This window comes from Sapajus apella, unplaced genomic scaffold, assembly GCF_009761245.1.
Source record: "Sapajus apella isolate SASKATOON/1434 unplaced genomic scaffold, GSC_monkey_1.0 scaffold116, whole genome shotgun sequence".
Taxonomy (NCBI): Eukaryota; Metazoa; Chordata; class Mammalia; order Primates; family Cebidae; genus Sapajus; species Sapajus apella.
In genome coordinates, this window is record NW_022437056.1 from 5378946 (window position 1) to 5389922 (window position 10977).

General features: G+C 41.6%; 1 protein-coding gene across 1 annotated transcript in view; it reads left to right on the forward strand.

Annotated features, from left to right (window-relative positions):
• The first annotated feature begins 10730 nt into the window (after positions 1-10730).
• Positions 10731-10977, forward strand: part of AGPAT5 (1-acylglycerol-3-phosphate O-acyltransferase 5) — a 62564-nt gene continuing 62317 nt past the window's right edge. Inside the window, exon 1 of the mRNA XM_032260315.1 lies at positions 10731-10937. Coding sequence (XP_032116206.1) covers positions 10746-10937 — 192 coding nt within the window. The 5' untranslated portion in view covers positions 10731-10745. The remainder of the gene's footprint in view (positions 10938-10977) is intronic.

Below are 10977 nucleotides of genomic sequence, written 5' to 3' on the forward strand. Positions count from 1 at the left end.
TCTAACTTTTTAAGTAGCTGAGGTCTACAAAGGCTTCTGGCAAACACTTCACTGTTAATTTTCTTGGGAGTTCTTTTTTTCTCTGTTTCCTTTTCTCTTGCCTCTTGTTCAGCTATGCATTCCTGTTCCAGTTCCAACAGCTCCTCCTTCTTCAATTCCTCAAGAACCACCTCAAGGAACTCCTCCACATCATCCTCATTTATACCTGGTTACAGTAGTTTGTTATGACAACCACAGCCTTGGTTTTTGCAACCTCCTTATCCTGGATAATCCTTTGAAGTCATGGACAAACCTCTTGAGTGTCTTCATCCAGATTCCATTCATACATGCCTTGGTGACCATGCATAGGTTCTTGATGCAGTCACAGATATCGTAATCCTCCCAGAGTTGCATCAGTGTCTTCTCAGCATCTTTCTCAGCCACAGCAATAGCCTGGGCAAAGGTCCTTCTTAGGTAGCAGGCCTTAAAGGCACTATAAGTCCTTGGTTCATTGATTGAATCAAAGAAGTGGTGTTTTGGAAAGAGAAACACCACCTCAATATTGGGATGCAGATTACCAATAAAGAAAGCATGTGCATTAAGGGTAAACACAACCTTGAAAGGCACTGTACGTTCTTCTTCAAACGAGTCTGCCAGCTTCATTACTTCCTGTTCTCCACATCAACATGTATGTGGTTTGGGGTTTCCGCATGACATGGTTTGGCTGTGTCCCCACCCAAATCTCATCTTGAATTTTAATCCTCATAATCCCTAGGTGCTGAGGGAGGAAACAGGTGGAGGTGATTGGATCATGGGGGAGATTCCCCCATGCTGTTCTCATGCTAGTGAGTTCTCATGAGATCTGATGGTTTTATAAGCATCTTGCATTTCCCCTGCTGGCACTCACTCTCCTGCTGCCCTGTGAAGAAGGTCCCTGCTTTTGCTTAGCCTTTCACCATGACTGTAAGTTTCCTGAGGCCTCACCAGCTGTGCAGAACTGTGAGTCAATTAAACCTCTTTTCTTCATAAATTACCCAGTCTCAGGTATTTCTTTATAACAGCATGAGAATGGACTAATAACACACCATGGTACCAATTATAACTGTAATTCTCTATTACTTCTGTGCTCTAGTGCTTAGTTCTGTTTGGCTGTAATTTTTTTTGTCTCCGATGACTTAATTACTGCGTCTATGACTTAATTACCTTGGATCCAATCACCAGGGGATGAAGGGGATGATTTCCTAGTATAAATTTGGTTCTGTAGCTCTATCTCACATAGCAATGCTTCCAGGGAGTGAACCCACCTTTACAAGAGAAAATCATGATGGTGAAAGAGATCTGACCTAACCAACTCCCATCTTGCCTTTAACCTCCAAACTGCTCTTAATCATTCCTGAGCTCAGGCCAAGCTAACTTTGGTAGACATTTAGTTTACAGTTTAAATGATAATATCTCTTCCCCAAAACTAAACCACCTTTGTAGAGCTAACAAAAGGCCATCAGGTCAAAAGATGAGGAGAATCTGAGTTCTGCTAAGGTGAAGATGTGAATGGTTACCAACTGTTATTCCAGAGGTCACAAGATTTGAAATTTTCCCAATTGCTCCTGCAGATAACATCACTATTGTAGAACCTGACTGGCCTTTTGAGATGTCCTTTCAGGTATTTACATTTTTGACAACTGACACACTGGGAGGGACAACCAACTGGTCCTGTGGCCTCACCCTGAAGTAGACTCAGCATAGCATGCATGGGGACCATTTTCCACACCACTATGATTGCATCCCCAACAAATGAGGAACACCCAAACTATCTGTGAAAAACCGTTGTCTCTGAACTTCCAGGAAGACTGATTTGTGTAGTAAAACTCTCGTCTCCCATTCAGCTGGCTCTGCATGAGTTAAACTCTTTTTTGACTGCGATCCCCCTATCTTGATAAACCAGCTCTATCTTGGCAGCAGGCAAGATGAACCCATTGCATGGTTATAGGAGCACCTCCCATGAAGAAGAAGGATTGGGAAAACACCCATGTGTACCCACACAGTGGCAGTGTGCTAGGGACTCAGCATGGCACACAGACTCTCTTACATAGAGAGTCTAAGGTCCAAGGAGGTGTTGGCACTTCTAGTGCCTGGCCGGGTCCCACGCTCACTCACTCACCTGTTCCCTCCCTCAAGGGGCTTAGTGCAGTGGGCCAAGTAGATGGGCACCCTAGCTGCAAGACTGGTAAAGGTGTTGAGAAAAATACTGTGTCAGTAGGGGATCTAACTGGTATTGGGCAAATGATTGGAGGGCACAGCTAGGCAAGGGTCTCAGAACAAGCGGGAGTTCAAACAATTCTGTAAGAAACACCTGTGGGATATATTGTCCTGAGAGGGCTGTTTCTCAGAGAAGTCTCCTGGTGTGCTGGGAAGAGGTGAGCCTGGCAGTCTATTGTTTGGATACATGGACATTTAAGAGATTCCTGAAGAAAACAACAAAGTTATTGACTGGTTTTACAGCCTTATATTCCTGGACGAGAACTTCCTGGAACAAAGAGCTGAGAAAAGAAAAGAATTTGTATCTGAGGAATGCAGTCCTTTTAATTATCAGGCCAAGCGAACCATTAAAATAAGATCACAGAAGCTCACCGAGGAGGTGTGTGCCTGTAGTGCCAGCTACTCAGGAGGCCGAAGCAGCAGGATCACTTGAGCCCAGGAATTTGAGACCTGCCTGGGCAACATAGCTAGACTCACCTGGGCAACGTAGCTAGACCCCGTATCATAAAAAATAAAAAAGAACATATAATGAGACAACAGTCACATTCTACTTCCCCCTTGAGCTATGCATTCATCTCTTAAAACTGCCTGCTATTGCCACAAGTAGCTATAAATTGACCTGATAATGGTGCAACTGACATTATAACCCACAACCTACAGCTTAGCAATATAGAGCCAATCACTAATTACTGTTATCTATGTGAACCAATGAGATTTCCTGACAAGCCACTTTGTATCTGCCCACTCTCTGTCCCCATTTCCCTTTAAAAATCCACTTGTAATTGCTGCTAATTGGAGTGTGTATTCAGGGCTACTTGAATCTATGCTCCTGGGTTGCAATCCTCAAGCTTGGCCCCAATACATTCCCTATTTATGCTAATTTTGCCCCAGCTTCTTCCTTTTAGGTCAACAGAATCAAGTCACGTTGCAGTTGGCTTAGTCCTGACAGTCAGTTATGGCACACCTAAATGTAGATGGTCTGGGCAGAGCTGTGTACCGAGGTCAGGGAAGCAGCTCATGGGGCAGCCTTGCTGGCCATGGGAAGGACTTCATTTGGATTTTTTCTGAGCTGGGAGTATTTTGAGCACAGAAGTGATAAGAGTTTGCCAGAGCTGCTGTAACACAATGCCACACATTGGGTGGATTTGAAAAAGGCATTTATTGTCTCTCAGTGCGGGGTGCAGAAAGTTTTTAAACAAGCTGTCAACAGGGTTGGTTCTTTGTGAAGGCTGGGAGGAAAAGGACACCAAATATTTCACCCCAAAATAGACTTCTTTGACATACTTCAAAATGGCTATTCAGGGGGCCTGCAAACACAAGAATTGTCCTGCAAAGCTAGTCTCCCCTTTTGAGTTGGTGGCAGGGGAAGGAGGTTTGATGCTTATACCTGCTTCTGCATTCAATCTGCTGCAACGTTTAGCTTTTTTTTTTTTTTTTTTTTGGCTGATGTGTATAAAGAGGAAATAAAGTGAAGTAAACAATGGATGTTAGAAGGCTTTCTCTGAAGCCCCTTCTGTCGGGATCTAGGAAAGATAACGTAAGAGTCTCAAACCTTTAGGGTCTGACAGACACTTCCTATGGCCTACCTACTGTCTATTCTTCCTGACGGCTGCTACCTTGGCTTCATCTGCATAACAAGACTGCCTTAGGTACCAGGCCTCCTCTTCTCTCCCTCCCATAACCCATAACCTCTTTTGCCATCATAACTTGTTTTGCCAGGACCCACGTAACCTCAAGATGGTATAAAAGCATCAGCTGGCCTGGAGCAGTGGCTCAGGCCTGTAATCACAACACTTTGGAAGGCCGAGGCAGGCAGATAACTTGAGGTCAGGAGTTCAAGACTAGCCTGGCCAACATGGTGAAACCCTGTCTCTACTAAAAATACAAAAATTAGTCAGGCACGGTGGCACACATGACTGCAATCCCAGCTACTCAGAAGGCTAAGGTGGGAGAATCACTTGAACCCAGGAGGCAGAGGTTGCAGTGTGCCAAGATTGTGCCACTGCACTCCAGCCTGGGTGACAGAGTCTCAAGACTCTGTCTCAAAAAAAAAAAAAAAAAAGAAAAAGAAAAAAAAATTTAAAAAGCATCAACCACCTGACCATTTGAGTTTTTCATATTTTGTATGACTTCTGTGCCTGAATGCACATGTACTTTATAACATTGTCTTTAAAAGACTATTTTCAAAAACAATAAAAAATTTAGGAAGAGTGGCATTGTTTTACTTTTTTTTTTTCAAATCTCTTTAATGTGGCTTAATAAAACAGATGCTCGAATGCTTGTACCTGCTGCTGCATTCAATCTGCTGCATTTTTTTTTTTTTGGCGGAAGTGTATGAAGAAAATCCAGCCTTACATAGATCTGTAATTAGAAAAAGGGAGGGTTTTTTTTAGGGGGGGCGGGGTGGGGAGCAGGGTCTCATTCTATCCCACAGGCTGGAATACAGTGGCGTGATCTAAGCTCACTGCAGCCTCCTGGGCTCAGGTGACCCTCCCACCTTAGCCTGCTGAGTAGCTAGATGAGAATACACGTACGCACCACCATGTATGGCTAATTTTTGTATTTTTTGTGGTGAAACATGGGGTTTTGCCATGTTGCCTAGGCTGGTCTCAAACTCCTGAGTTCAAACAATCTGCCCACCTCGGCCTCCCACAGTGCTGGGATTACAGGCATGAACTACCCATAGTGCCCAGCCTGGAAGGGGTATCTTTATATCCTTTTCAGATAATGTGACTATTCTTTCATATTATACTAAACCTCAGAAACTGGTAATTGCTTCAAGGTTAGCAGCCATGTAAAGTTTGAAATCACATCAATGAAATTTTTGTACTTAAATTAAAATCCATTGGTATATCTTAAGCTTACAAGAGCCATTTACCCATTCATCATTTTTAAACATCATGCATTATTCAAAATATGTTGGTTTACTGCATTGTGCTGACTTTCCAAATGCATTTCATCATACAATATGGAAAACTCACATTGGTTGCCATTATCACAGATCTCATGGAAAAGTCTTCAAGAATTGAGAAGGTATCAAGCTCATAGAACAATATAAGTTTTCCAAGACTCAAGTTTTCACTTAAAAGTTCCAATTTTATTGTTGGCAATATTACCCATTGTTTTCTTTTGAAGTGAATTTGTTTTTGGAAAAAAAAAAAAAAAAAAGTCTGCCAGACTCACCAGTTTATCTGCTAGCTATTCTTTCAAGTAAAAGTGATGTTCCCTGAAGAAAGTAGCTCGCTCAGCTTGCAGCTCAGAGGTCGCTTCTTACAGGGGAGTTATTGCACTTTGGCATGCATCTCATGTGTCCCATGCAAGTTCCATTTAGTTACATGGAGGATTATTAAGATGTGTACTCCACAGTTAAGATTTAATAAAGCTGATTTTTTGTTGTTTCTACTGCATTGAGGATATTCTTAAGTGTAGTGTTTTTTGCCATGATCACACGTGATGAAGCACACAGTGGTCACTAGTAGGTACATTTCTACATCACTGCCTTACTCCCAGGGAGGTGCCAGTGGATTTACCTACCCCTGCTTTTGCAACCCCACTGCAAATCTAATAGGGAAAAGGCAAATGATGTCTCAGTATCACTGTGAAAACATTTTTTCCTCAGACCACCTGAAAGGGTCTTGAGGAGGCTTTAGGCTTCAAGGTCCACAATTTGATAAAACACAGCCCTAGACTGATGGTGGCCCATTATGGGTGGACGGGTGGGGTCAACTTCCCCTCAGATCACATGGGCTCTGCTGGAAGGAGTGGCAGTCTGCATAACCATCTTAGTGACCTCAAGAAGGGAATGGCCAAAGACTGCCAAACATCTACTGCATAAATACACAGCTGTAACCTCTGGGTAAGAAAGTGGGATTGAGTGCGGCACGAGGGAAATGTCCACATTTTATTCAACATTCAAAAAATAGTATTGCTTACACTTTGTATAACAGGAATGCCTTCTTGTTTTATCTGTGCAAATAGCAAAATAAAAGCATGAATGGGAATTGACCAAAGAGAGGCAGAGTACTGGCTCCAGTTTGGAGAAGTTGTTCATGGCTTGATAGAAGGTATTCTAGTTCAAGATCTTTCCATTCACTGAGATACGCAAGTTTCCTTTTGCATCCAAGGGTACGACATTGAGTTTAGCACCCTTCTGTTACCAATTAGGAAGGTCAATTTACAACACAACTGATTATGTTACAGCTTTCTTTAATTACATCCCAGGCCTGAGTTCACATAAATTCAGTTTGGATGTTCTCAGAAGCATGCTGAGATCCCATGGTGCCCAGGTTGAACACTCCTTAATTTGTATACAAAAAACAGTGGGTTTATTCAGCTCTGTGGAGATTCCAAGATCTTTTGAGAATCAATACTTTGTAATTACTATTGACCTTGGCATCATCCCAAGCAAAATCTTAAAGATTTAAAAACTATTATGCTATATTTTCTCCAGCACACTTATGTGCTGGAATGTCAAATATGGTTGACATTTCAGTCAGCCACAGAGGCATATATGATGGTGGTCCCATAAGATTATAGTGAAACCAAAAAATTCCTATCACCTAGTGAAAACATCATAGCCATTGTAACATTGTAGTGTAATTACTTTATTAAAAAATAGGAATGTAATGTACAGTGTGTATGAAGTCTATAGCAGTGTAATGTCCTAGGCCTTCACATTCACTCAGCACTTACTGACTCACCCAGAGCAACCTCATCCTGAAAGCTCCAATTACGCTAAGTGCCCTATATAGGTGTACCATGTTAAATATTTTATACTTTATTTTTACTGTATCTTTTCTATGTTTAGATATACAAATACTTACCATTGTGTTACAATTGCTTACAGCATTCAGTATGGTAACATGCTGCTCAGTTTTGCAGCCTAGGAGCACTAGACTATGTGTGTGTATGTGTGTGTATATATATATATACACACACATACACACACACAAGGACTCAATCACTCAGTCTATCTATCTATCTATCTATCTATCTATCATCAAGGACTAGATCTATATTTATACCTATAGTCAAGGACAATTCCACCTGTGCATTTATGTCCCTGGAATCATCTATTTTTGAGCCCACCCATGCTATACTGTTTATGTTCTCCTAATCATATTTCTCTTGGCCAAAAGGGCAGGCAGCTGACCAAATATAAAATGCCCTCCATGGTGGCAGAGATCTCTTTCTGATCCCAACAGCTGAAGCTGTGAACACAGATCACTACTGGGAAATTTGACACTGTGCTGTATTGGCACGCTGAATGCCTCTGCCATTTGCCCAGGGAGAAAATTGCTACTTGTATATCCTGGGCAATGTCTAATTATGTGATAACAGTGCCAGATGCCATGTAATCAAACTAAACTTTAAAATGGGCCAGTTTTCAAAAACAAACCAGGAGACTTACAGCAACCAGGGCAGGATTCAACTTACCTGAGTTGGCATGATAAAGAAGTCTTAACCATATAAGGAGAGTAACTTCGAAATGACCAATCTGCTTTTTGTTCTGTTACTGCTTCTTTAGCCCTCTTCAGCTTACAAAGCCCACATCCTCTGCTCAGCTCAGGGAGCTTGCTCTATTTTATGAATGAGATGATACCTGATTCATGAACAGGTAATAAGAATTAATGAGACCTCCAAAAAGAAAATTTCAACACATTGAGCTTTAAACAGTGGTATGTTAACTTTGAAAAATTTCTGATTTCTCACTCTAAATATCCATATTCAAATCTAATTTTGTAGAAGTAAGTTCCATATCCTATAAAACTTGTTGCCATACCATCAGTGGGTGAAACCAAATTCTGCCCATTAGTCAAGCATGAAACCTGAAAGCCTTCTTTATTCCTTTCTTCCTCTTCCTATCACCACCAGTCAACTAACTCCTGTGGATCACATCTGGTAGCTGTTTTGTACAAAAGGTCAACCTTGGTTTTTTTTTTTTTTTTTTTGTATTCATTTTTAATAGCCTGTGTAATAAGTAAACCTCACTCCCCATTCCCCCCAACTCAGATCATAAGGATCACCTTTGGGCCTTTTCTGCTCAAGGTCATGGTCTCTGACACCCAGTGTGATGTGGGGTGTCTAAAAGGCACTGAGTCTGCTAAGTCAGTATTTCCTTGTAAAAACCTGATACAATACAGAAAGTCCAGTTGACCTTCATGTGATCTTACTCTTCTTCCCAAAAGATAATTGCTGTCATCAGTGTATCTTCCCAAATACTTTCTAGACATTTGCATTTAGAAATATAATTTTAGTTTGTACAGAATTAAGATCATGTGCATGCATTATCCTGCAACTTGCTTTGTCACCAAGTGTCTTGGAGATCTTTCCATGACTATGTATTTAGGGCTATTTATTCCTGTGCAACTGCTGCATACCATTTCACATATCAGTACTGTGTATTCACAGTACCATTCTGCTACTGATGTCCACTTAAGTAGATTGACTAATTAAGGGTATCTGTATTAGGCTGTTCTTGCATTGCTATAAAGAAATATCTGAGACTGGGTAATTTATAAAGAAAAGCGGTTTAACTGGCTCATGGTTCAGCAGGCTATATAGGAAGCATGGTGCTGGCATCTGCTCAACTTCTGGGGAGGCCTCAGGAGACTTACAGTCATGGTGGAAAGAAGGGAAAGCAGGAACAAAAGTGACGGGGGAGGTGCTACACGGTTTTAAATCACCAGATCTCGTGAGAATCACTCACTATCCTGAGGACAGTGCCAAAAGGGATGGTGATAACTATCTATGAGAGAACTGCCCCCATGATCCAATCGCCTTGCCCCAGGCCCCACCTCCAACATTGGGGGTTACAACTGAAAATGAGATTTGGGTAGGGACACAGATCCAAACCACATCACTGTCCATTCTTAGAACATACTGTCAAATTTCCCTCCGAGAAGGCTTACATGATGGATTAATTTTTCTCTCTATACATGGTCACCATCAAAGGCTAAGCTACTGTCATCCTTTCTACCTGGGAGCCTAGCTATGTCTCCAAACTGTTTAAATGTACTCTCCACAATGCTTGAACAACTTAAAGCTGTCAAATATAAGCAGGGCACTCCTCTCCTTAAAATCTCAGTAGCTTCCCTGTCCTTTGGGATAAACTCTTAAAAGCTTTATGTGTCTCCCAAGACCCTGCTGTGTTCTGGTTCTTGCCTACCTTTCCAGACTCAATTCCTACCATCCTTGTCTCTTTCCTTACCACAATTACTTTTGTAAAAACAATCTTCCAGTGGAGGCATGGGTATCCCTGAGAATGCAGACACATGCGGTCATGAACAGTTTTAAGGGATTCAATTTTCAGAACTCAACTCTTCTAAAACTGATCTGCCTGAGGACTCCTGGAGTCCAGACCCACCTGGCATTTCACAATGACTCCTCTGCCACCTGGCACATCCCAAATCTTATGACGTGGTGCTGCCCTGCTGAGGTAGAAAGGCATAACCCCGAGGATACCAACAGAGAAAATTTAGTTAAGGCACCACTAAGAGTTGCATTTCTAGTAAAACCTTTTTTGCCTACAATTCCTTATCAGATTTTATGAAATACATTGATTAAAGTGCATATTGTTAATAATAGCAACAGTTCAATCCAGAAGAAAATTTGCTTCTTAGAACCCTGATGATACAGTCCGCTCAATAAAAGACTTTAAGGGATAAAGCATATTCAGTTAAGGTAGAATCCTGTGGCAGAAGTGAAATAAAAAGATTTTCAGGGAAAAAAATGATTGATGCAAAGTTTTCAACTGGTCAATGGCTTAAGTAGCTTTGAGATGAATGATGCGGTGGGTATTAAATCGTTATGGTATTTATAACTCACTGCATATATTTAAAATTTTTCTGTAATCACTTTATTTTTACAACATCATTCAAAACTCATCAGAACTTCCTTCTTTTTGTGATTATTTATATTTATAATGAAAAGCCTGTGCATTTTGTTGTTGTTGTTGTTGTTTTGACAGGGTCTTTTTCTTTTGCCCAGGCTGATGTGCAGCGGTGCCATCACAGCTCCCAGCAGCTTTGAACTCCTGGGATCAACCAGTCCTCCCAACTCGGCCTCCTGAGCAGGTGGGGCTACAGGTGTGCACAACCACACCCAGCTAATAAAAAAAGAATTTCTTGTAGAGATGGAAGTCTCACTCTACAAATCGCTCAAGCAATCCTTCCTCCTTGACCTTCCAAAGTGCTGGAATTACAGGTAAGGGCCACAATGCCCAGATGATGAAAACATTTAATTATCAATTTAAGTATGTGTGATAGGAATACACAGCATTCTTTCAGGCAGCATCTCAACAAATCTTAAAAAGACTATTATGGCCCACTCCAGTGCTATGCATGAGAATACGATGTTCTCTCAGCTTCAGGCATTCAAATGTGCCATTCTCCCTTGGAGGGCCCACTAACTCCCTCAAGCATCACCTTAAATATCATTTTACCTGAAAAGTCCTCCTTGTCGCCATACTAAATTAGATTGCTTTGATATATGCTCCCATAGAACCACGAATGTCCCCTTTTCATCCCACAGGTAACTCGTTAAATGTTGTACCAGGAACACATAGAATCTGCTTTTCACTGTTCCACTGGTGCCCAGCAGGGTATACAGAGGAGGAAGTCAGCCGTGCTCTGAAAGAAGCATCATTCCGGCAGACGGGTGGAAAAGGTCATCAGACTGCAAGGGCTCAACCAAAGTACAAGGTAAGGAGGCAGAGGGTGTGGACTGATTTTCAAGAGGTTT